Below are 27,753 nucleotides of genomic sequence, written 5' to 3'. Positions count from 1 at the left end.
AAAACAGGAAACTGAGCCAAAATACTTACTGAGCATTTCTGCCATTCCTTCCTACCTCAAATGTAAAATGGGTGTTTATCAGAATATCCTCTAGTTCCTACCTGAAACTTCAAATTTTCTGTCTTGACATAGATACTGCCTGACCTGCTGCTCCTTAACTCTGTCGTTCCATCCTTCTTTGACAGTTGTTTACTTATGTATTTATTTCCAACCTGACATCTTTATCGGGGGGTGAGGGGGGGGAGTGCGCAGAGAGCAGGAGGGAGGGCACGGACAGTCATTTACTTATGGCACAGAAGGAGGCCATTCTGTCCACGGAGCTATGCAGTTAGTCTCACTCCCTGGCTTGATCCCTGTAGCCCTGCAAGTCTTTTTCTCTCAGGTGGCCATCTAACCTCCTCTTGAAGTCATTGATCGTCTCCAGTTACACCACCCGCTGCATAAAAAAATGCTTCCTCATATTCCCATTGCATCTTTTGCACAAAACTATTAATCTTTTACAAGCAAAAATTGTAATGCAGCCCTCTGCCTGAAAAGGTTGAACAACTCTGTTCTAGCCTCTCTTTCTTTATAACCTCGTTCATACCTTAAATTTTATCCTCTCAATACTGTTTACTAACCCACCCCCATGTTTTGTGTCCAACTTTCAGTTTATTATTTAAACTCTGGTGATGCCACTAACATGAGTGTCAGTTTGGTTCTAACTTTTGTGTGATAATTGGGTTTTCCATGTGACAGTGAGAATCTTTGAACTTCATGACAATTCCACATTCAGAAAGAACAATGTGTACTGGTGTAAGTTTCCGAACAGTTATATCCCATTTAAGGATGGGCAATAAATGTTGGCTTAGCCAGTGACACCCACATCCTGTGAAATAATTTTTAAAAATGTATTGAGAAAACAGCAGTCACTAGCCTGATGACAAGCTGGAAATGTGAAATAATAACAGAAAATGCTGAAATGCACACCGCCAATCAGAACTGTAAGGAGCAAAGGCAGCTTAACTTTCTGGATATGGAGAGACGAACATGTCTTTTTGCTGTTGTAGATTCTTACAGGCGACTTCTCTATTCCAGCATTTTCAAATACTGGGTTGCATAATCAAGTGTACTTTTTTTTTTGTATGCATATATGTAGAGCAACTTCCACTGGTCTTTTATTCCATGGATTTTGAGTTCAAGACTTTTTTCCATTTATTTTGAAACAGCAAGAAAAATATTTAATTTGTACTTTGGGCTTCCAGTTGATTCTTGCCACTGGATGGCACTGTGTAGTCAAATTGAATACTGAATTTCAGTGGTAGATCCAACCTCTTGCTTGTTTATGCCTGGCAGAAAATGAAAACTGAAATTTAAAAGCACTGCCAGTGGTTGTAGTTGTTCACTAGAAGTTTGTTATCTGATTCCTACTATTAACTATTTGTGGACTTGCATTGATGTAGGTTTAGGTAGATGAAGGGAAACAATGCACCACTGAACAATATCTAGGCCAGTGACTTAATGGCAACGCTCTGGGACCAGACAGTTACTTCATTTATCATAACTTGAAGAGTAGTTTCAACTAACTGGGGAGGGGGCGCAGTTACTTCATATGCTTACAATTTTTTAAATGTTCAATTTAAGAACTAACCCCATGTCATCTCAAAACTAACATTTCTGTTTTCCCTCTCCAGTAATGTTACAGCCATTTGACTATGATCCCAATGAGAAAAGCAAACACAAATTCATGGTACAGACAGTCTATGCTCCTCCTGGTGCTGCAGACATGGAAGCAGTAGTAAGTATTACATTTTATCAGTAAAGATTAAAAGAGCAAAAGTATTTACTGCATTGTCTACAACAGGCAGCACTACTGATTCTGTGATTTTTTTGCATCATTTTTTTAATGTAACTTGCTCTGCCTCTGTTTTGTGTACTTTTTAAAGCTTTACTGTCTACAATTAGTGATTCTTTTATATAAATTCCTAATTCCCAAACTCAAGCCCATAATCCTCCTATCATTAGTAAAGATTCAGTAGCTTCCAACTGATACACTAGATGGAGCATGTAACAAAAACTGATGGCAGTGTTCATTCCCTCCCTCCCAGCTGAAGTATGTTTCGTTATGCGTTAACTTGTATGAGGTTCTCATTAAAATTCATGTCATTCCTTAGCACATCTTTAATTTGCCACAATTGCCTTGAATGCTAAAAATTGCTCTGATTGATTACCACTTGTAACTTTGTTAGAATTAGACTTCTCTGAGTCATGAGAATGAAGATGGATCTATCTATAGTTTCGGTAGTGATTGTTCAGAAGAGCGCCTCTTTTATTGCCTTCTATTGCTCAGCAACTTATTAACCCAGTTAGCTGATTTGTCATTAATCATGAGGTTTAATGGTTTTTAAAAGAAATCCAACTAAATTACTGGATAATTATCAATTAATTTCGATAGCTCAAAGAATTCTAGTAGATCCATGTTGTGACCCTGAGATCTGTACTCTTTCAAGAATGTTTAGTATGTTATGAAAGTGCTTCTGTTTTTTGAATTTTTTTTTTGAGGATTCGTATTTTAGAATCATGGACATTGGTTTATTTGGGAAAACTGAAAAGACTCCATGGATGTTTTTTTTTTACCACGGTCACTGAGACCTTTTCTTTGAAAACAAACTTTTGCTGGATATCACATGCCTTAAGCTCAATAAACACAAACTTTGACTTGGGGGAGGTGTTTACAGAGAAGTCACATGTTATGATTGGCTTCGCTTCTGAGATGTTTTGGTTCAGTTGGGGTGTGGACTGTTGAACGCAGTTGGAGATGAACCTGCCAAGAGAGAAACACCCAGCTCATCTCTTCCCTCCTGTCTCAAACCCTGCAAAGATCCAGTGTGTGGGAGTTAAACCTCCCCCCACCCCCCCCCCCCCCCCCCAACCGATGCTGCACTTCTCCTGAGAAGCTGGAAAAGCCTGCCAGATTAATTCTCGACGCTGCCTGAGAAGAACTGCTCCAGAAAAAATCCCAATGACCTGTGTACTCAGCCATCATACAGTATGCCATTTTGGGACCCAACATATCTGTTTTCTCCAAGAAGTGACAAATATTTGGCCAAAGTATATTTTTGTCTTTGGTAAAAGAGCTCTGCAGAGAACATTTCTTTATTTTTCTTTAACCTGTTTGTGTGTTTGGGCTGAGGTTAAAAAGGGAGCTTTCATATTTCAATCTGTGTTAATGCGTTGCTTCGTTACTAGGTAAGTCTTGTTTTATAATTAACTGATGGTTTTGTTGTTAGTTGAAGAATCCTGGTTGGTGTATTCTATTCTGGGATAATGAGTAGAGTATATGATTGACCGTGTCGGTAACTGGGTAAGCATTTAAAATATTTGTTGTGACCTGTGGAGAAGTGGAACTAAAGACTGTTCACTTGTCCCACCTTAATCGCAACATATAATTGGGGACTGTATGCAGGATAACCCAAAGCCAAAGACGTGCAATTGTATGTGGGGTAATAATAATTGAAAAGAAGAAAAGTTTTAAAAAAGTAGGTTTCCTGTGCATTAGAGTAAAGATTACATTGCTGGAATGGATTTGTCAGTTGCTACAACCTTTCTGGAGAAGGAGGACTTATCCCTGAGTGATTTGAAAATCTTAACCAAGGTTAGCCTAATAGCATTGGCAGCAAAATTAGGGTTAGAGTTAACATCAGGAGCCAGGAAAGTGGACATAATAGAAGAAACAGCTCAGCATTTGCCATTGGAAGAAGAAAAAAGCAGAACAGATGGTAGTTCAGTTGAATTAGCTTGGATTCAGTTACAGATGAAGCAGCTTGAACTTGTAAAGGAAAAAGTAATGGAAATGAAAATAACTTGAGCTTGAAGAAGAAAGAGAATTGACAATCAAGAAACTTGAAAGACAGGAAAGGGACAAAGAGAGAGCATTTCAAAGAGAAAGAGAAGGAAGGGAGTTTGAATTAAAAAGCTGGAAGTAAGACATAACAGTGGCCTTGATTCCAGGGAAAGTTTTGGTGAGGAAAGATTTGGCTCCAGCCCAGGACCCAGTGGAGAGTTGTTTAACTTTGTGCAAGCCCTCCCGATATTTGAGGAAAGGAGCGTAGAGGCATTTTTCATCTCCTTTTGAAAAGATAACCAGACAGATGAAGTGATCGAAGGAAAGCTAGACACTGCTTATGCAAAGCAAGTGGATGGGCAGAGCTCGTCAAGTTTATACTATGCTCTATGAGGAGGCTTCTGCAGATTGAGATGGCAAAAAAGGCTATTCTTGCTGCTTATGTGTTGGTCCCTGAAGCTTATCGGCATAAATTTAGAAACTTCCGGAAACCATCTGAGCAGACTTGTATAGAATTTGAGAGAGTAAAGCAAACCAGCTTTGATCGTTGGATGCGGGCACTAAAGGTAGAGGCCACCTTGGGGAAATAATTCTCCTGGAAGAATTAAAAAATTCACTCCCTCCATTAGTAAGAACCCACGTAGACAACCAGAAGGTTTCAACAGCCAGACAGGCAGCTGGGATTGCTGACGATTGAGCTTGTTTATAAGCCGAAACCCTTTGTCACTCTCTCAAACCCGAGAAGGATAGAAGGTGGGAGGGTGAAATGAAAGCAAGTAGCCGGGGACAAGAAGGGAGAGCTGGGAATGCCCCAGGCCATCTCAGGCCAGAAAGGAAGATGCTGTGGGTAGAAGTGAGGTCCAAAAGCCTAAGTGTTGCACACAAGGTGGGACATCTTTGTGTGGAATGCTGGAAGTTGCGGGGTAAACCCATTGGACTATTTGGGTACACAAGGTCAATGTAGAGAAAGGGGCCCTGACCGAGAGTATGACAGAGCAAGCTGTAGCTTTGACTGCAGCTGTAAGGCCAAGTAATGAGTGCAGGGGATGTGAATAAGACACCTGAGCATTATAGGGAATTCTTGTCAAAAGGAAAGGTAACTCCTTATCCCTCAAGCGAGGCAGGTCGACCTATATTTATACTTAGGGATACAGGAGGTGCCCAAACACTCTCGCTGGAGAAAGGCATAACTTTTCCACCTTGAATGCCAAAGTATTAGTGACTGGTACGGTGGGGAGCATATACCTGTACCTTTGTATCGGGTGCACCTAGAGTGTGACTTAATGTCTGTAATGATAACCGTAGGAGTTGTCCATAGTTGGCCTGTAGATGGAGTTGACCTACTCCTGGGGAATGATTTGGCTGGAGCTAAGGTAGTAGCTTCGCCAGTGGTCACAAAGATTAAGTGAAGTTAAGGAAATAGAAGAGTTGCAGGAAAAGATTCCAGGAATTTTTCCTTCATGCCATAGAGTCATAGAGAGATACAGCTCCGTAACAGGCCCTTCGGCCCACCGAGTCTGCACCGACCATCAATCACCCATTTATACTAATCCTATATTAATCCCATTTTCTCTCTCACATCCCCACAATTCTCCTACCACCTACCTACACTAGGGCAATTTTTACAATGGCTAATTTACCTATCAACCTACAAGTCTTTGGCATGTGGGAGGAAACCAGAGCACCGGGAGGAAACGCACATGTTTACAGGGAGAACTTACAAACTCCGCACAGGCAGTATCCAGAACCGAACCCGGGTCGCTGCAGCTGTGAGGCCGCGGTGCTAACCACTGCGTCACTCTGCCGCCCTACTGTGTACTGACCCAAACAATGGCTAAACAAGTTCCATTGTTGGAAGTCAGATTGGCACTACAGACAGCCCAATATCTGAAATTGTCTTTAGGGATTAGTATAATCCGAAGGAGATATTTAATAAGTGTTCTCTGATCAAGACTCAACAAAGCCGATCCAGCTTCCCCTTGTCCCCATGTCCTCTCACTGTCCCACCTTCCATCCTTTTTGGGTTTGTTGGGGTGACAGATAAAGGGTTTGGGCTGATAAACAAGCTTGTAATCATCAGTTTCCGCTGCTTGTCTGCCTGTTGAAACTTGCTGTTTCTCTACATGGGTTCTTGCTAACTGACGGAGTGAATTTTTAAACTAGTTCCCTAAGGTTCTCATGTGGCCTCTACCTATAGTGCCTGCATCCAACCATCAAATTAATTTGCTTTACCCCCTCAAATTCTGTCTAAGTCTGTCCATGCTGCTTCAGAGGTTCTGAAATTTCTGTCGATAAGTTTCAGGGACCAACTTAAAAGCAGCGAGAATAGCCTTTTTTGCCATCTCATAATCTGCAGAAGCCTCCCCGAAAGCATGGTGCAAACTTCATGAGCTCTGCCCATCGACCTGCATTGCATAAGCAGTGTCCAGTTTTCCTTCGGCCGCTTCATCTGTCCGACTATCTTTTCAAAATAAATAAATAATGGCTCTACATCCCTTTCCTCAAATTTCTTAAGGGCTTGCACAAATTTAAACAGCTCTCCCTTAGGTCCTGGGCTGGAGTCAGATTTTTCCCCACCAAATTTTTCACTGGAGTCAACACCACCCGTTTTGTCTTAGTACCATCTTTTTAAATTCGAATTCCCTTCCATCTCTTTCACTTTCTCTTTGAAATTCAAGCTTAAGTTTTTCCAATTCTATTTCTTTTTCTTTGTCGAGCTCAAACTGCCTCATCTACAACTGAATTTTAGCTAATTCAACTGTATAACCATGTGGTTTGCCACCTCCTCCTCCTAATTGTAAATGCTGTGCTATTACTGCAATTATGCCTGATTTCATAGTCCCTAGTTTTAACTCTAACACCAAACAATTCTGCCAAATCCTGTAGCCTAGCCTTGGTTAAGTGTTTAAAATCATTCTGGAATGCATCCTCCTTCCCCAGAAAGGTTTTAACAACTGACAGACATTCCGGTGGTGTAAATATTATTGTAATGCACAAGAAACCTCTTTTTTGCTTTTCGTTTTTTCAATTATTATTGCCCCACTTCCAATTGTATGTTGTCGGCGCTGGGTTATCCCATAAAGAGCCCCCAATTATGTGTTACAACTTAGTTGGGAGTAGTACACTTTTTTTTTCTAGTTTCACTTCTCCACAGGTCACAGCATGGATTTAAATCTCTACCCAGTTACCGATGCAGTCAATCATAGACTCTTTTTATCCCAGAATAAAATACACCAATCAGGTTTCTTTTAATAAAAAACAAAATTATCAGTTTATTATCAAACAAGGCTTATTCAGCAACGATGCAAAGTATTAGCACACAGATTGAAATATGAAAGTTCCCTTTTTACTTTGGTCCCTCTGTCCCTCTCCCCCTCTGTTTCGCGCACGCACGCACATACACGAACACGTACCCCAGTTAACAAAAAAAAATTTATTTTTAGTGCGCTGTTACAAAAAAAAAGCAAAGAATACTTTGGCCAAATACTTACTAATTCTTGAAGAACAAAAGCGAAGATATGGAAAGAAGTCCCTTTTTTTTGGTTTGGCATCCCAGATACAAGTAGATGCTGTCACTGGGATCTTTCTCTGCAGCAATTTGTTCAGGTGGCGTCGAGGATTTATCTGGCAGGTTTTTCCAGCATTTTAGGAGCAATGTGGCAATCGGGGTTTCAAGCAGGCCTTTCAGGACGAATGTAGCATCTTTTTCTCTATTTCTATCAATCACTTCAAAGAGCTACTCAATGATATGGAAAAACTGGCAGGTATTTCAAAGAGATGGAAAAGGCTGGGCTGGGGTGACTGCTCTCTTGGCTGGTTTTTAAAACTCCAACACACCGACCAAAGCAAAACCAAAAACAATATCTAGAGTCAAGCCACCTGACCCCTATAAATTGTGACCTTCATTTCTCTGTAAACATCTCCCCCCAAGGCAAAAAGCCCCTGCTGGGTATTTATCTGAAGACAGTACATGTTTGTAAACAAGACCCTTCAGTCCTTTCAATGACCGCAGTGAAAAAAAATCCATGGAATCCTTTTCAGTTGTCTCAAAACAAAAGTCCTCAAAATTTAATTAAAAAATGCAAGTACTTTCGTGACGCCTTTTAAAAGTTAAGGATGACAATTACAATTCTCCTGTCCTTGAAGCCATCCATCCATTTATTTATCAAGGTCTCAAAATATCAACCATAACTTTATATGATTTTCTTAGTAATTTTCTTGGGGGTATCCTAAGATTTGGTTTAGGTACTGTACAAAAGTTTAAATTTTCAGTTTCTTAATGCCTTTCTTTTCATAAGTATGTAAATGTTTTAGATGCCAGAACCAAAAGGACAGGTTGAGAAATTAGTTCAGTCTTGACGTGAAAACTGATTTAAAGAAGGTACTTAAAATTGCCTGGACTCTTGGTAATCTAGAACTTTATCTATCTGGATAGCTATAAGAATTTTTGGATTCTTTCTGATGATCTGATCTAATGAACAATTTTAGTTGTCCTCCTGGTCCTGAGAATTTATCTCCTTGTATTTGCTTTATATTTTCATGGAATGTGGGCACTTGACTTTGACAACTGAGTGGTTTGATAGGTCATTTTAGAGGATAGTCAGCCACATTGCTGTGGGTCTGGAGTCACATGTAAGGATGGCAGATTTCCTTCCCTAAAAGATATTAGTGAATCAGATGGGTTTTTACGACAATCGATGATAGTTTGATGGCACCATTACTGAGACTAGCTTTCAATTCCAGATTTATTATTGTTAATTAATTGAATTAAAATTCCACTAGCTACCGTGGTGGGATTTGAACCCGAGTCCCCACTGAGTTACTAGTTCAGTGACATTATCACTGCTGCCATCTCCCCAAAGCATTAAATAGATTGTGGCTGAAAAGTTTGCCATGCCTGTTACTCTGCTAATTGATTTCTTCCTCACAGATGCAGTCCATTTTCAGGGACCATAAGCCCAAAATTACTGGACCTAGTATGCTTGCTATTTACATGCCAGTTCAAGATTTTTGGGTTCCCTTTTATGTTAACTGACGATCTTATTTTTCCTCTTTTCTTTCCCTCTCAACTTGTTGCATTTGGCCTGGTTTTCACTTGAATTCACCTGACATGCATCATATACCCCTTCATCGTATTAGTTTTAGTTTAGAGATACAGCACTGAAACAGGCCCTTCGGCCCACCGAGTCTGTGCCGACCATCAACCACCCATTTATACTAATCCTGCACTAATTCCATATTCCTACCACATCCCCACCTGTCCCTATATTTTCCCTACCACCTACCTATACTGGGGGCAATTTATAATGGCCAATTTACCTATCAACCTGCAAGTCTTTGGCATGTGGGAGGAAACCGGATTCTGTATCCCCCTCATCAACCAAGGAGCCCTGGCTTTGGTTCCTCTACCTTCCGCCCTTGTTGGAATGTACCTATCCTGTACCTGAAACATCTCCTCTTTGAAGATCACCCATTGTTCTGTTACAGTTTTTCTGTTAATCTTTGGTTCCATTTTACCCTGTTTAGATCCCCTCTCATCACATTGAAGTTTGCCCTCTTCCAATTTAGAAGTTCTACTTTAGATTCAATTATGGAATCATTGAAAGTTCACAGCACAGAAGGGGGCCACTTGGCCCATTGTGTCCACACCGGCCCAAAGACGAGCCACCCAGCCTATCTCACCTTCCAGCATTTGGTCCGTAGCCCTGCAGGTTACGGCACTTGAGGTGCACATCCAGACATCTTTTAAGTGAGTTGAGGATTTCTGCCTCTACTAACCTTCAGATAGATTGTCTCCATTACTAATCTAAACCTTATGGTACAATGGTCTTTCTTACCCAAGTGCTCCCCCACGGACACTTTGTCCACTCGGCCCACCTCATTCCCCAGCACCAGGTCCAGCAGTTCCTCCTTCCTAGTTGGACCGAGAACATACTGATCAAGGAAGTTCCCCTGAAATTCCTTCTCCTCCTTGCCCTTTACTGTAACATTATCCCAATTGATATTTGGGTAATTAAATTCCCTAATAGCACCACTCTACAGTTCTGTCAGAACCACTCTACAGTTCTGTCAGAATGGATTCTGTCTTTGCCTCCTCAAGGACATCTACTGTTTCCAACATTGTTACAAGGATTTTGTTTGTTTAAAAACTGAACATTGTGTGTTTTTAAAAAAAAAATTGAAACAGGATTTCAGTGGACATTGAGACGCCTGCAAATAGCTGAAATTTTTGAATGTTTTGAAAGGAAGTTCAAAAAAAGCTGAACTCTATGGATGTTTTGAAAGGGAGCTGAACTTATAGACAAGAACAGAAAGCAAGTAATTACAAGGAAACCAGCCAAGGGTTTGACTTCCTTAGTTATTCTTTGAATGACAAGGGAGACTTTATGTCTAGACATGTGACCTGGTTAGGAGGATTTTGCTTTCACTTTGAACCCTTTAAAAAAACAATGAGTTGGACAAAGAGCAGGCATTTGAAATTTGGTTTTGACCTGCCTGGAGATCAGAGAGGAAAACCCAGAAATAGTGTTACCTCTCTCTGTAAAGGAATCCTGCATCTCTTGAGAAGAAATCGTGTATGTCAAAGGTGGCAGATTCCTATTGCTTCCAGTCTCTGAAGAATCCCTGCATCAAGTGTTGTTCCTGTTGCCTCCTGTGTTTTAAGAAATCTTGAAATCTGAAGAAATCTTTTGCTATACTGCTGCTGTAAAACCTAAGAAGACCTTTGCTGCATACCTGATGGAAGACCAATGTGCATCCTGCTGCAGTTGAATTGCCTTGAACGCCTAACCATCAGATTGCAAATTGTCACTAGTATAGGTAGGTGGTAGGGAAATATAGGGACAGGTGGGGATGTGGTAGGAATATGGGATTAGTGTAGGATTAGTATAAATGGGTGGTTGATGTTCGGCACAGACTCGGTGGGCCGAAGGGCCTGTTTCAGTGCTGTATCTCTAATCTAATCTAATCTAATCTGTTCATCAACCTCACCCGAAAGACTTCGAGTGGCATCTGGCTATTTGACTTTGGGACACCTCACCAAACCAAAGAACTTGCTACCAGAACATGACAAACTAAGTTATTTTATTATTCCTTTCATTTCTGTGAAACAGCTCTAAAGCAAAATCCTTTTCCCCCCGGTTAAACGGTTCTTTTGTATGTATGCGTGTGTGTGTGTGCATGGGGGCTAGGGAAATAAGGAGCTTTTCATATGTAGTTTTACTTCATTATTGGTTAAGACTTAGTTTTATAATAGTTAATTTTGTTGCTTAAAGAAATCTGGTTGGTATGCTTTATTCTGGGGAGTAAATAGAGTATGTAATTGGCTGTTTTTTCGGTAGGTGTGAAAGTCTATTGATATGCTGTGACCTGTGGAAAAGTGGGACTGAATTAACAGTGCACTCCTCCCGCCACGGTCAACACATCGAATAGCATGTTGATTATCACAGTGGAATCCATGGCAAGTTTCAGCTGGTACATATGGCCTCTGTACTTGGAGATAATGTTGGTCACTTTTGGTAGATGAGTTATGCAGAGACAAAAGGACCAGTTTTTACTGGGGACAGGAATTATGCATTCAGCGGCTATGGGTGATGGAGAACAACATGGACCCCCGGAGTCTAAGGTCTGTACTATTTTAACTAGGGCCTCGTTAATGCATCACAACAATGTCTCCTGCTTGAAGCTTTTGGGAGTCAAAAGTCAGCAAGTGGGATGGTCAGGCTGCTGCTGAGGACCTGTGGATATGGTCACTGGGACCTACAAGGGGGAATGGGGAGGGGTGGGGATTTGAGGTTTGGTGCAAGGTATCCTTGTGGGGCCAGGAGGAGCACTCCTTAGAAAGGATAGTTAACCAGTATGTTCTATGAATCTTATGTGTCATGCTTCTGTTTACTTCCTCATTTACTATTCCATCAGTCTGGCTGTTAAAGCCTAAGCCACAGTTTAGTGAAGTGCTTATTCTCCAGCCTTCCAAAGTCGTGAATGATCATGTGAGGATACGTGATATAACCAGTAAGTGAAATATTGTATCTCTCTTGATCCCTGGGCATGCTATAGATTACGCAGATATTGGGCAGTTGTAGGTGTCCTGAGAACCATAGTGAGTGCGCGCTCATCTGTGTGAGTGGTGTGAGATGTTAAACTCAAAAATATTCAAAGGAGTATTGAATTTTATTGGAGTGTACATTTTCTTAGTTGATATGTTTTGCCCTTTTTTTATTTATTTATGGAATGTGATAATCACTGGCAAGGCCAAAGTATTTATTGCCCATCTCTAATTGTCACCTTCTTGAACTGCTAAAATTATTTTGGTGTAGGCATACCAACGGTGCTGTTAAGGAGGGAGTTTCAGGATTTTGACCAGCGACAGTGAGGGAATTGTGATGTATTTCCAAGTCAGGATGGTGTATGACATGGAGGGGAGCTTGCAGGTAATGGTGTTTCCATGCACCTGCTGTCCTTGTCCTTCTAGGCAATGAAATTGGAAGGTGCTGTCAAAAAAGCCTTGGTGAGCTGCTGCAGTGCATCTTGAGGTTGGTACTCACTGCAGCCACTGTGTGCCAGTGGGTGGAAGGAGTAAATGTTTAAGGTGGTGGATGGGGTGCAGATCAAGTGGGCTATTTTGACCTGGATGGTATCGCGCTGCTTGAGTGTTGGAGCTGCACCCATCCAGGCAAGTGGAGAGTATTCCATCACACTCCTGACTGGTGCCTTGTAGATGGTGGACAGGTATTGGGAACTCGGGAGGTGAGTTACTCGCAGAATTCTCAGCATCTGACCCCTTGTAGTCACCATCCAGTTAAGTTTATGGTCAGTAGTTACCCCCAGGATGTTGATAGTGGAGGGATTCAGCGGTGATGATGCTGTTGAATTTCAAGGGAAGGTGGCTTGATTCTGTGTTGGAGATGGTCATTGCCTGTCATGAATGTTAGTTGGCACTTATCAGCTCAAGCCTGAATGTTGTTCATGCGCTGCATGTGAACACAGACTGCATCAGTATAAGGAGCTGCAAATGGTGCTGAACACTGTGCAATCATCAGTGAACATCCCCACTTCTGATCTTATGTTGGAAGGAAGGTCATTGATGAAGCAGCTGAAGATGGTTGGGCTTAAGACACCAGATAAAGGGTCACAGACCTGAAACGTTAACTTTGCTCATCTCTCCACAGATGCTGCCAGACCGACAGTATTTCCAGCACTTTTTAGAGTCATAGTTGTACAGCACAGAAACAGGCCCTTCGGCCCATCATGTCTGTGCCAACCATTAAGCACCTATCTATTCTAATCCCATTTTCTAGCACTTGGCCCGTAGCCTTGTATGCTATGGTATTTCAAGTGCTCATCTAAATGCTTCTTAAATGTTGAAGGTTCCTGCCTCTGCCATCCCTTCAGGCAGTCTGTTTGGTGAAAAAGTTTTTCCTCATCCCCTCTAAACCTTCTGCCCCTTACCTTAAATCTATGCCCCCCTGGTTATTGACTTCCCTGCTAAGGGAAAAAGTTTCTTCCTATCAAACCTATCAGTGCCCCTCATAATTTTGTATACCTCAATCAGGTCCCCCCTCAGCCTTCTCTGCTCTAAGGAAAACAACCTTAGCCTTTCCAGTCTCTCTCCATAGCTGAAATGCTCCAGCCCAGGCAACACGGGTGGCGCAGTGGTTAGCACCGCAGCTTCACAGCTCCAGCGACCCAGGTTCAACTCTGGGTACTGCCTGTGTCTGCGTGGGTTTCCTCCGGGTACTCCGGTTTCCTCCCACATGCCAAAGACTTGCAGGTTGATAGGTAAATTGGCTATTAGCAATTGTCCCTAGTATAGGTAGGTGGTAGGGAAATATAGGGACAGGTGGGGATATGGTAAGAATATGGAATTAGAGTAGGATTAGTATAAATGGGTGGTTGATGGTCGGCACAGACTCGGTGGGCCGAAGGGCCTGTTTCAGTGCTGTATCTCTCTAAACTAAATCTAAAACTCTAAACATCCTGGTGAATCTCCTCTGCACCCTCTCCACTGCCATCAGATCCTTCCTATAGTGTGGTGACCAGAGCTCTACACAGTACTCCAGCTGTGGCCTAACTAGCATTTTATACAGCTCCATCATAACCTCCCTGCTCTTATATTCTATGCCTCATTGTGTTTTCAGATTTCCAGCATCTGCAGTATTTTGCTTTTAATATTTAACAAACTGTGCGCTGGAATGTATTTCACTATAGTGTAGTTAACTGTGATTTTCCAAGAAAACTTGAAGCGCATTTAGTTTGTTCTGTAATTATATCATACTAAAAAGATGCTGTTCCTACTGGACTAAGCATTTCTTTCATGAGTTTTCTAAATTCAATAAATATTGATTTGAAAATATTACACCTTCATCAAAATGCTAGCCTGGAATTCTACATTCGGTGCTGTTCTTTTTGGGATGAGAATCTCCAGATATTTGGCAAATTTCAATTTAAACTTTAGAGTGGCCTTTGTTTTTTTTGAATTTTAATTCAAAGCTTGTGCAATGCATTATTGAACTGTCTCTGGTATGCATACCAAGTGTCCTTTTGGGATAGTTGTTGAACAGTTCTGATGTGGGTTCTTCACTGTTTGTGCTACAGTTTCTACTGGCAGTTTTTGTTTTTTCTATGCCCAAGTAGAGGTTATTTACACAGACTTTTCTGATTTTCTTAGTGGAAAGATGCAAAGCCTGAAGATCTCATGGACTCCAAACTCAGATGTGTCTTTGAATTGCCTGTTGAGAATGAGAAATCGGTAAGAGGACAGTGAAGAGCCAAATATTACTTTCACTGAGTTCTGGAAGGTTATTTTTAATTTTTCCACCATATTGAATAGCTGTAACTTGTCTGCTTATACAGGTACTGTAGTTTGTACAGCACAGAAAGTGTGAACACTTGTACTAGTTGTTTTACTTATCATAAACGTAAATTTGCTCCCTGAATTATCTTGGAAATTTTTTGAGAAATGCTTTAATTCTTTATTGAATTTATCAAATACATAGCATATTTTAAAATTTGGTTGAAATTTTCATCGGTCGTATTTCCCATTTTTGTATCTTTTGCAAATGTAGAAATTTGAAGACGTTAATTTTGTATTCAAGTAGCAGTGGTCCCCAAACATGCTGTTGGGGAGATCTCGCACATTACCTCTACCCAGTTTTAAGCCAAATTTTTAATCCAGTATTAAGATTTCCTCATCGATTACTCCTTTTCTTAGGCATTATATGTGAATGTGGAACTAAACGATTCTTGAGTTATTTACTAATTGTCTACCAATTATTATAGTGTCCAGTAAGCTTGTTATTTTGTACACCCATAAGTGTATTTGATTTGAATATGGTTATTGTAATGCAAATTTTTGCATAGTTCAACATTTTATGTACCAGATTTAGGGCACTGATAAAGATTAGACCTAGACTAGCCAAGGGCCACATTTTCCCTTTAAGAAAATGAATACGAAAGCAAACATGCATTGCTGGCACCGCATTAAATTAATTCCCCCCTCCCCTTATTGTTTTCTTAGTCTCTAGGTGATTGAAATCCTATAAAATAAACATTCTGGCCTTTATACAGGCCTCCCTAATTTGTAAAAATGTTCCCCTGTCTTTCTTTGATCTGGGCAGTCTATAACAATCAGTAATTCCCTTATTGCCTTTATTTGCCAATCTCCGTTCTTATTATCCTGCTTCAGCCAAGCGCTTTATTTTAATGAATTGACTACTACATATACAGTTTTTTCTCAATTTAGTTTCTGACTGGACCAAGTACTTGCTGTCAATTATTTAACAGAATTACTGCTAGAGCATCTAAACATAATAAATTGAAGATAGTGGGCGAAACACTTCATCTGGTGAATAACTAAATCAGTGTTGTTACTTGGTATATTTAGTATATTAGTACAAATACAATACAGGGCAAGTCAGACTCAGTCACTTCAAATTGCTCCCATTGGGGTGTTCGAGGTCTCGCTGCTTCCCAAGCATGGTAGGATAAAAACCTAATTGTATTGCTAGCTAGCTTTTGTTATAATTGTTCAAATGGACACGGTATAAAACTTTCATATGCCCAGTATTGTGCTTTGTTGCAAGCCTGATGACATCACTGAAATAATAATATTGTATGATTGACACATTAAATGCAGTAACAAATGTTTTCAAGATTAACAGAGGGCTTGGCTTATAAGAAGGGCATGCATTTTTGTTGTAAGCAATTGGGCATTATGTGTGTATATATTTGTTTAAAAACTTTTCCCCTTCTGTAAATATGCCATTGGTAACAGTGGACAAAACTTATGTCAACTTATTGGAATATTTGAATCAAAACCAGCAGAGGAGTGTGCCATTTATCTGATAACTGTATTCTCTCAAATAATGTGTTCTTTTCTTATAAGACAAAAAAAAACTAAAAAGCCTCTCAAAGAAAGAAATGCAAGCTCTGCTTATAAGAGTTAAAAGAGAAGCTAGTTATTATTGCATGTATCTACCTGAAGTTTTTTTTTCTATATAGCAGAACGAAATTGTAGAGTGCGACCCATTAGGCAGTGATTTAGACACCCCGTTAGATACAGCAAAGATGGATCTACATAGCTTTGTGCACTATTATGACAGTGCCCGACCACCTCCACGTCCTGTACCCACACCAGGAAATGGTCTCAGGTTTCATACTCCAATCCGTGGTGGATTCCGTCAGACTCCAATCAGTGGTAGCCATAGAAGTGACCTGCAGGGATTTGTATCTGCCCCAGCCAGTGAAACCAAAGTGCAAAAGGTCCAGGTCTGTTCTAGTGAGCAAATAGTTCAGTTTAGGATTAATGCAAGTATTGCAGCAAGAATCGTACAGTGGATTCCTGTTGTCACGTTTGCGACTAATAATGGGGAAAAATGACTTTCACTCCATATGTAGTTTCTCTGGCACAAAGCGTTTAAGTTTAATCATTCTGCAATCTAGTCAAAATGCAGCAGCCTTTTTTCAGATGACTGCTGCTGCAGTGCAATGGGGATTTAATTTTCTTTTCCCATTATGAGGGAGCTGTGAGCACTCATCTAACTGGTGTGGCAAAAATATCCTGTAACAAAAATTCAAGAATTGACAGTTTAGAAAATTGACAAAGACAATAAGAGGAGTCCACTGTTCTTCTGTTTGCATAGATGTTTGACATTTTTGCAGAAGGTGGATAGGGTTTTCTGGGTTCTGAACCATAAACAGATCTTTAGGTATGCATAAGTAATGGAGTAAATCATATAATATGAAAGTTTTTTTATCATTTGAACCTGTACATTTACAGTTATGCAAATTTAGATGGATGTATTCAGCAAAAAACAGTCAAACACAATATTTAAGTTTTATAGGAGATACTGTGATATGTTTGCTTCATTGCCAAATGTAATCTATAATTTTAAATGGCAGCAAGAGAAATTTTATAATGCAAATACTTACCAATTTTTTGGTATTTTCAAACACTACGTTCTTCCTGGTAAGATGAAAGAAAATGTTTCACAAGCAGGTTAAGAAAGATGTAGCGGTTCTGTACATTTTAATGCACCATTTAAATGTTGGAGTAATGAGAGATAACCCAATAGATTACTACGTGACCATATGTGAGTTAACTTGATGGCACAAGTATGAAGTGTGAATACAGTATTTATTTGGGAGATTTTTCTTTCTAGGCAGTGTTAGTGTATGAGCTAAATAATCTGAATGTTTAAAGTGAGTATCTACCTTATAGGTTGGGAATCCTGTTAAAATAACTGGCCTGCAAGTTCTTGTAGATTACTAAAATATATTTTTTTTATAACATTGGGTACAGCATATCTGTTTCACACTGCTGTGCTTCATTTGCATATCAGCAAATTTTCCTAGGTACATTATGTGTAAGTAATGCTTCCTTTTGTAAATGTTTGCAGAATGATCTTGAAGTGAGCAAATCTGCTGGAGTAACGAATGCACCTAAAACAGATGGACCAGTAATGCCGAAATCTGCTAGTACTTCACTGGATGACACTGAAGTGAAGAAACTAATGGAAGAATGTAAGAGGCTTCAAGTTGAGTTGGTGAAAATGACAGATGAGAATCGACAGCTGAAAGTAAGCTTTTATGAACCAGTACAAAAATCTTTGCACAATATAACACATTCATTCCTGGAGGTATGTCAAGAAATGTTGGCAGAAGAATGTTACTCTTAATCTGAGAGATTAACACCAAATACTGGAACCATTCAAGCAGCTGGTACAATCAGTGAGGTGATCGTAGGTTGACTCTCCACCAGACTCTGGCTTGGGGAGGGAAGGAATGGAGAAAGGGAAAGGATTCCTTCTGCGTCGTACTAATGTATCCCATTTCAGGTTGATAAAGGAGTGGCTAGACTGTATGTACAGAATGGACTGACATGATCAAGCATATTGTGGAGTAATATTCCTTTTTAAAAAAAGTTCAGTTTCTTCACTTGTCATACTTTGGTTTCCTGTTTGTTTTACATTTCCATCACATATTCCTTAAGCGTATAAGTAGGTCACTTGCTTCCTTGCTTCAAGATCCATTAGCTAGAGGGTACATGGTCATAATACATGCACTTCCCTTCTCTCACCCCAAGAATTGGTGTTATCAGTTGGTTTGGGTGGGTATGGAAGTTCTTGGACTATTATGCATACAAAGGCAGTTGAGTAAATTAATGTACCACTGTAGGGTGCCACAGAATTGCAGATGCAGCCTTGGAGCCTATTGTTACATTGTACAAATACACTAGTTTATTTGAATGACTTTAAATGCATCTTCCAGTAAACGTACAGAAGCTAAATTAGTTCTGCCTAATGAGCTTTCCTTGTTTCTAAAACTTCTGTGTTTTTTTCTTGCCATGGCTTTAACTTGACAGTCAGCAGTCACTTTCCAGTACTTCGACAAAATGGATATTATTCATATGAGTAATAAAAGCAAAATACTGCGGATGCTGGAAATCTGAAATATAAACAAGAAATGCTGGAACTACTCAGCAGGTCTGGCAGCATCTTTGGAAAGAGAAGCAGAGTTAACGTTTCGGGTCAGTGACCCTTCTTCGGAACTAGCCTTGATTCTGTGCCTGCAGGTTTATAAGAATGGGGTGCATCAAAGCTGAGCCTGATTTCATCACCTGAGGTCCACACATGCGCTTTCAGCAGTTATTGGATAATGACAAGGAGCAAGAACGCTCACTATCTTCTCCTTTACCAACACCCTTTCATCCCCCCCCCCCCCACCACCTATAAGTCCATGTAATTGAGGGAAATAGTAACACTCCTGTTGCTGCATAATGCAAGGCAACAAACTCAGCTGTTATAATTTTGCATTTTTATAACAGTTTGTTTTTAGTGGTTTAACAGATGAGGAGATCTTACCCCTGTTATTTTGATGGTGTGTATGCAAGAGATTAACTTGCTGTAATCTACTTACTTGATTTTGTTTAGACTTGCATTACACTAACGCTTTGAGATGTGATATTGCCATAGGATCATAGGAATACCGATAAAAGCAGCTAAAGTTCATTTGCAATTAACTAGTAACATGGAACAACACAATAGTCAATAAATGATAGTGCATACATATATATAGTCAATATTCATGCATACAATGAGACAGATTATAGATCGATTACCTTTCACTAGGTGTCCGTTAATCGAGTCTCTTTAGATATGCACATCGAATTCAATTGTTATCTTGTCAAACTTACTGTATCCATGCATTGCAATGTATGTTCACCCTCCAGTAGGATGAGAAACCTAGATATTTGTTGAATCTAGTACTGCAGTTTGCAAGAATTAGAGTTTTTAATTCATTGGGTATGAAACCAAGCACTTTAATTAGCTTCCTTCTGAAGTAATGTTTTTCATTTATGCTGTGCAATATTGCATTCATACATGCACAATTGACCATGGAGAAATCAATGTCTCAAATATTGTGATACTTAACCAATATGAACAGTTTCGCACATCAAATGTGCAAATCTATCCAATGAAACACAATTGTATTCAAATCAAAGGAACACTGCCGCAAATAAATCAAGGAACAAACCATTTTGGTCACAAACTAATCTGATCTTTTAAGTGAAAGGAGCAATTCATTCAGCAATTCATTGTGAAGTAGTGGGGTGGGATCCCATTCTTGTATTTTTTATAACAAGGCAGAGCTAAAAACATAGTCACTTATGATTTGATAGACTTGACAGTTGGATTGCTGTAAGAGTTCAGAGGATAAATATACAATCAAATCTTGTGTATAAATTCCACATTACTGCAAGTGACCTTTTATATAAGTTTTTTTTGTATAGTATGAAATACAGATTGGGACCATAATCCTGGATTAAAATTATGTTTCACTATTTACAAGTGAACCTCTTGAAGGATATTGCTATCGATACAGTAATGTGTATAGTGATCTGGCATTGATGTTTTCTGAAGTATGTGTTTTGAAATTTGCTTGATACCAAATTTATGCACTTGCAATTTTAGATTGCAAGATATATTAAATTGCAATCCATATCTGAAAAATTGCCATTCCCTTCATTTATAATGTTCAAATACCAATATTGGGTAACAATAATTGAAATTTTCTTTAGAAGTTAAACTTTTAGTGCTTTTGAGATTTTAAATGATATAGATTTATATGAAATAACTTTGTTTAACCACCCATAACTCGACAAATAATAAAAGCAAAATACTGCTGATGCTGGAAATCTGAAATAAAAACAAATTGCTAGAAATACTCAGCAGGTCTGGCAGCATCTGGAGAGAGAAACAGTTAATATTTCAGGTCTGTGACCTTGCATCAGAGCTGGCAAAAGTTAGAAATGCAAGAGGCTTTGAGCAAGTGAAAGGTTGGGGGAGTGGGTGGAAAAGAAGAACAAAAGGCAAGGTGACTAATAGGGCAGTCTGCGGGAGAGATTAAATGACAGATGTCACGGAACAAAAGTTGTAGTAGAAGACAAAGCATGAGTCCAGAGTGAGTATTAATGGCAGAATAGTGAAGAGCTCTGTCCAAAAGCCAAAATCATGAAAAACTAGTTTAAGACAGGCACATAGTTTAAAAAATAAAATAAAATATAAACATTTAAAAAATGGCAGTTATGCTCTAAAGTTGCTGAACTCAGTGTTGAGTCCAGAAGGCTGTAGAGTGCTTAATTGGAAGATGAAGTTCTGTTTCTCAAACTTCTGTTGAGCTTCATTGGAACACTGTAGCAGGCCATGGCCAGAAATGTGGGTGTGAGAGCAGCGTGGTGAATTAAAATGGCATGCAGTCAGAAGCTCGGTCATGAAACTGTCTGCTTAGAATTTCAGCTGATGACAAGTAGCTCTCTTATAGCTTATGACATAGTAACTAAATATCAGCTGTGGCTCAGTGGTAGAACTCTTGTGTCAATTTTGAAGGTTGTGGATTCAAGTCCCACTCCAGAAACTTGAGCACATAATAATCACTGCAGTGATGGGAATGATGCATTGTTGTCTTTTGGCTGAGATGTTAAACCAAGGCCCTGTCTGTCCTCTTGGGCAGATGTATGAGGCCCAACAGTACTGTTTGAAGAAAAGCAGGGGAAGTTATTCTGGTGTAATAAAAACAAAGTGCTGGAAATACTCAGTGGGTCTGGCACCATTTGTGGAGAGAGAAACAGTTAACGTTTCAGGTCTGTGACCTGTTCATCAGAACTGGCAAAAGTTAGAACTGTAATAGGCTTGAGCAAGTGATGGGGGTGGTGGGGGGGAGCGGTGCGGAGAGGGGAAGAAGAACAAAAGGGGAGGTGTGTGATAGCATGGAGGGCGGGAGAGGTTAAATGACAGAAATGTCATGGAAGGCAAAGGGAGTGCTAATTATTTTTTAAAGTTTTTATTTTATTTCTTACCCTTGTGCCTGTCTTAAACTTGTTCTTCCTGTTTTTGCTTTCGGACAGACCTATTCTGCCATTAACAATCTCTCTGGACTATTGCTTTGTCTTTTACTACAACTATTAGCACTCCCTTTGCCTTCTGTTCTGTGACATCTGTAATTTAATCTCTCTTGCCCTCCGCCCTATCGAACATCTTTCCTTTTGTTCTCTTCTCTCCCCCCCCACAACACACTTTTGCTCAAAGCCTATTACATTTCTGATTTTTGCCAGTTCTGATGAAAGGTCACATCTGAAATGTTATCTGTTTCTCTCTCCACAGATGCTGAGTATTTCCAGCATCCACAGTATTTTGCTTTTATTTTAGTTCTTTCGGTGTCCTAGCTAACACTCATTCCTCTGCTAACGTTATGAGGCGTTGATTTGGCTATTTATTTTCTTGTAGCTTGTGGGAGCTTGCTGTGTCCAAATTGGCAGCCGCTTTTCCTACATTACAACAGTGACTAAACTTCCTAAATGCTTAATTGGTTGCAAAGCATTTTGGAACCTCCTGGGATTGTGAAAGATACTATATAAATGCAAGTCTGTCCATCTTCCAATAGCTTATGTTTCATTTCTTCCCTGTCCACTCTGAAGATTATTGAATGCATTATCATTTCCCAGGTCCTGCCGAAACCTTATATTGAATCTTTTCGGTCTGGTTTCTACCTGGTCCACAATGCCAATTTGGCCGTGTCCAATATGAGACCATGATATTCTCCCCATGGCCTCACTCCACTCTATCTCTGTAATTCCCTCTCTTCTTGCCCTCCTCTGATTCTGGTCATCTTTGCATCGCATCCCACTTTTGTCTCACTATTGGAGTGGAAAAGTTTGCAGCCACCTAGGCCCTTTTATTTCTGGTACTGCCTACTGATTCTCCTTTTGCACTCTATCCCTCGACTTTTAAGAGCCTTCTTAAATTCCATCTTTTCAATCACACTACTGAACTGTTTTGTCCCCATTTGGTATTGCCATTCCTTCTGCTATTTTGTGAAGTGTGGTGGGAAGTTTTGTATGTTTAAAAAAAAAAGCAGAGTATAAATGTAAGTTGTTTACGTAAATCTAAGTGCAAAGATCTTTATTGAAATCAATACCCAAATGAACATAATTCAATAGTAAAGACTCTTTCCAACTCCCCAGTTTTGATTTTGTTTTGGGAGTTCATATTTCCAACAAAATCTGGATTAACAGACTACTTGCCTGGATTTGTGGTCATCCCTGATGGTTGCCATGAGATTTTGAAAGCTTTGCAAGTCTCTTATGTCTCATAATGGTATTCTTTTCATCTAAAGCCAACTGGAATTCCCAAGTTGTGTTTTGTTGACAGGAGGTGGAGCATTGCTATTATCAATTTAGAATGTAAATTTAGTTACTAAGTGTGCAAAAAGTTTCTCTAACCTGTTATACCTGCCAATAAGCAGGCTAGAACAGACATTCTGCTTTGAATTTAACTCTTGTTAATTCTGATTTGTCATTTGATTTTTAAATAAAATACTTTCAGACTGCTATTCTGTAAATAGGCAAAGTGCAAAGTGTGAAATAGATACTCCATGACTTGCAGTTTTGTTATATACATGTATGCTAGCTCTCCTTCCATATAACATTTCTCCGTCTACTACCATATTATGAAGTTCCTTTTTAAATTAACAAGTTAATCCTTTACCTTCATTCCTAATACGACAAATTTTACATCACTACCATTGACAGCAATACTGTTCTCCTTGCCAGCCAAATTTAGAGTATTTATTGTGGCTCTCATACAGTTTTGTTTCCGCCACAATACTCTTGAGAAACCTTATTAAATGCACTTTCAAAACTTACACTGTAAATTATCTAACTTGTCGTTATCCATTACAGTTGCATCCAAAGGTAAAATAAAATTGATGCAACACCTCATGCTACCTTGAAGTTATTGCCTTTTATTTTAGTTGTTGCTGAATGCTGCTTTGCATTGGACTGGTATGTTTGTTTTTCTACTATGTAAGAGTTCTAAACAGTGCCTATAATTTCCAGCATCCCATTTCTGCATTCTTTAAAGATTGGATTTACACTATTATTCTACCAGCCCTTTGCACCAATTCATTGTGCATGTTTTTGTCACTTGAGGTTCATTTTGACTTCCAAATTAAAATATTTTTTTTTGCTTAAATTGCATTATTGAGTGTTCAGTTAAAATTGCACCTTTGCATTTTGTGTAACTTTTTTACAATTTACAGAAACATGGAAGTTAGCATATGAGAAAATACAGAAATGCATTGCAATCTAAGCGGATAACTGGGTGCTCCATTATTCAAATACCCTGAAATGCAGCTTTGTTTAGTTTCATATTGACTAGTCAGTAGTTGTACCTTGATCGTTTTTTGGTTTATGTTTGAATGATTTTTGTTCACCCATTTGCTGATTTAAAATGTGTTCCCTTCTGTATGAATATTTAAAATTTGCTTTATTGATCTAGATCCCTTTGAATGCAATACATTTCCCTAGCATAGTCACCTGAACAAATAGTATAATATCTTCATATTAAGAACTATTCATCCGTATTAATATGAGCAGCAATGCGCATAATAGACCACACTTAACTTTTTTGGTCTCCTTACCTAAGGAAAGATATACTTGCCATAGAGGGAGTGCAACAAAGGTTCACCAAACTAATTCCTGGGATGGAGGGATTGTCCTATGAGGAAAGATTAAATAGACTGGGCCTTTATTCTCTGAAGTTTAGAAGAATGAGAGGTGAGCTCATTCAAACATACAAAATTCTTACAGGACTCGACAAAGTTGACGCATGAAGGCTGTTTCCCCTGGTTGGGGAGTGCAGAACTGGGGACACCTTCTCTGAATAAGGGGCAGACCATTTAGGACTGAGATGAGGAATTTCTTCATTGAGGGTGGTGAATCTTTGGAATTCTCCATGCCAGAGGGCTGTGAAGGCTCAGTCGTTGAGTATTTTCAAGACTGCGATTGATAGATTTCTACATATTAAAAACATCAAGGGATATGGGATAGTGCAGGAAAATGGTGTTGAAGTAGATCAGGCATGATCTCATTGAATGGCGGAGCAGGCTCGAAGGGCTGAATGGCCTGCTCCTGCTTCTATTTCTTATGTTCTTATGTAACTCTCATTTATTGTTATGCCATGCCCAAGGGGAGCATTTTCCTTTTTTCACCACCTGCTTTCTGTTTTCAAGCCCATGTTTAATCCAGCTAATTAATTGCATCAATTCCATGAGTCTTTAAAAAGTCATATATGAAACATTATCTGGTGTTGTCTAAAAATCCCAAGTAACTTGCACTTACAGGCTAACCTTTGTCCACAAATATAATTACCTTCTCTTAAAATATCAATAATTTTGTGGAATATATGGCTTTGTTTCTGAAGCTATGCTAACTATTTTTCCTACTGGAATATTAGGCTGTAGTTTATTTTTGATTATTGGGAAAACAGTTCCTGACCCCTCTGTCTTGGGCAGTGTTCCTGAAATATTAACTCTGATCTGCATTTGTTTTCTCACCTCAGTTCCTTAAGAATTCTGTAATGTGTTCCATTTGAAACAGATGACAGATATTCTCCTTTTTAAAAGGAGACTGAATGGGATCCTCCGTGTGCTTGCCCTGGACTGGCACTTGTCCATCATATTGCCTTTGGTTCAAATTCAAATTTTCCTGTTTAACATTTTCCCAAAGTTTTTTTTTATGAACGATTGGAATTGGAATTTATTTATCTTTCCAAGTTTCCCACGAAAGCAAAGTTCAGATGGAACAGTTACAATTTGAGACTAAACTTTTGGATTGTGTTTCACATCAGAATTAAATTATTTACTTTTATAACTGTAAAAATGGCTTTTACTCTTCAGGCCTTCGAGCCAATATCGTGGCAATGCACAGATTTTTTACCTGCCTCCCCCAATCCCCTGCACAAACTGAAGGAATGAAAATATTGCGAAGGATTTGAGCACATAAATGAGTCATTAACCCTCATAAATAGACAATTGAAATGTTCATTCACATCTATGTGTTAATCTATATATTAGTATGATCTGTAGGATATTAGCCTTTTAAAACCATCTGCCATTCCATAACTGAAAGTGCATATGACTTATTCTGCTGTCACATATGCTCTAGAAGTGGCTACTTGGTGCACAAAAGAGGCCAATGATAGCCTCTCCAGACTTTTTTCCTCACGTGGAGAAGCAAAGTTTTTCCACTTGATGCTTGTTGACCTGTCTTGAGACTGAACTTTGCATGAAATGTAGTATGTTTATATTAAAAAAAGTGAAATAAGGTGTACAATGCTGTTTCAGGTATTTGTAATTCAGTGGGCTATAAACAAATTAGTGTTGAAAGCCAAATGGCTGTTAATGCAAGATTAAATTCTCACTGTTCGGACTAATTGAGAATTTGAGATGCTGCCTAATGCAGTGCATTTCGATTGTAACTCTCCTGTTTTGTTCTCTTTAGGATGATGGACTGAGGCTGAGGAAGGCATCTCAGTCAGGCAACCCAGTGTCTTCCACATCTAGTGTTGCATTCAGAGACAACGGCTCCACTGCTCTTCCCTCCCTCCTTGTTGTAATTGCAGCCATTTTCATTGGATTCTTTCTAGGGAAATTCATCTTGTAGAGGAAGCATGCAAGTTATTGAGGCCTGAAATGTTCTGTTGATCTGCCATATCATTGGTAGTATGGCTCACAGTGACCATGTTTGTGTACAGCATCTTACTGGCCTTGCCTTTAATGATCTCACAGTTAGAACACACAAATTACTTTCAGTTCTTGGATAATTGGATTTGTACATTGTCAAAACATCAATAGCAGGTGTCTCAAGGTTTTGCATAAAGGTCCTTGGAAATAATGAGTTGTTCTCTCTGTGGTTTAATAAGAGTTGAATGAAATGTTATGTGTCTTGTAAATGTTATTTTAATCCTTTTAAATTTTGTTACCTGTTGCTGGATTACCTCTTGAAATTCTTCATTTTATAGTCAGGTTGCTCATGCCACTTGTTTACCAGTGATGAAAGATGTACTGAAGAAAAGGTGCCTCCTTGTAAATTACCCCCCTCCACCCACCTTCCTTGCTGCTGAAGGCTGACAAGTTTATTAATGCAGAGTTTCTCCCTAGCTACAAAAAGAACCCCCCGTGAGGCAAATGTTGATTGAAAACTCTACATTCTTACCAATCCTGTCCCATGGTATTTAACGAAAATAAAATCTTTAACACGTTAAACTACTGTGTATTTTTTCTGTCTCTCTCTTATTTTGGCAATTATACCTCAGTTGCTTGTCATTGAATATGTGGAATTTATGGATTTGAATGCCTTTGTTAAATTGTTAGTTTATTTCTCTCCCTCTTTCCTACCCACCCTGGCAAGTCTCCACTCCGTGCACTATTCGTAGACAAAGATGACGTGGTGCCTGTGCTGCTGTAAGATCAGCTGGTACAAGGTATACCATAGTGAGATGAGTTGATTTGTCCTTTAGTTTTGTTCCCTTTCCCAGACAAATTATGTCTCACTGTATTGGGTGACTTGGAAAGAGCCTGTATTGTACCACTCGGTATAATCCAAATTGAGGCCATCAGCATTCTTTCACAAAGTCTAATACTGACTTATAATGTATAGGCAGTGGTTTTATTTCGAACAAATTATGTCTGTTTATTGCTTTAAGTTGCAGAATTATTAATTCTCCTAGTCTGTAAATTAAGTTTTATGTTTTCATCTTTAGCTGTCATGTTAATTTTGATACCTATAAGTGGTACTGCTTCTGTTCACGTACAGTTTGGTAGTTGGTATATGGTAAGCACAATGCACTCAAAGTGCCTATTGCCCTGGAATAACCAAGAGTTATGGTACAGTACGTTGGACAGTATATAGGAAGAAGAACTAGAGTCTGGCAGTGCCAGATTGTGAAGGGACATTGGTGGCATGCGTGTCTGATAGTGGGAAGAATGATGATCCTCTGCCTGGCTCCCCCCATGCTGCTGGACTGCATCCTATTGATCTGGGAGCCGCATCCATGTTGGCAGACTTTGCAATCATCTTTGCTTATCCTGCC

The 27,753-nt window shown here is 39.4% G+C and overlaps 1 protein-coding gene across 2 annotated transcripts in view; it reads left to right on the top strand.

Moving 5' to 3' along the window:
• Positions 1–26,926, top strand: part of vapal (VAMP (vesicle-associated membrane protein)-associated protein A, like) — a 103,695-nt gene extending 76,769 nt beyond the window's left edge. For both annotated transcript variants that reach the window (XM_068031239.1, XM_068031240.1), the window contains 4 exons: positions 1,674–1,777; positions 14,493–14,573; positions 17,722–17,901; positions 26,163–26,926. In XM_068031239.1, the coding sequence (XP_067887340.1) occupies positions 1,674–1,777; positions 14,493–14,573; positions 17,722–17,901; positions 26,163–26,324 (527 nt within the window). In that variant the 3' untranslated portion in view covers positions 26,325–26,926. The remainder of the gene's footprint in view (positions 1–1,673; positions 1,778–14,492; positions 14,574–17,721; positions 17,902–26,162) is intronic.
• The last annotated feature ends 827 nt before the right edge of the window (positions 26,927–27,753 follow it).

This window comes from Heterodontus francisci, chromosome 5 (genome assembly GCF_036365525.1).
Source record: "Heterodontus francisci isolate sHetFra1 chromosome 5, sHetFra1.hap1, whole genome shotgun sequence".
In the NCBI taxonomy this organism is placed as follows: domain Eukaryota; kingdom Metazoa; phylum Chordata; class Chondrichthyes; order Heterodontiformes; family Heterodontidae; genus Heterodontus; species Heterodontus francisci.
This window is presented reverse-complemented; position numbering and strand designations above follow the sequence as displayed.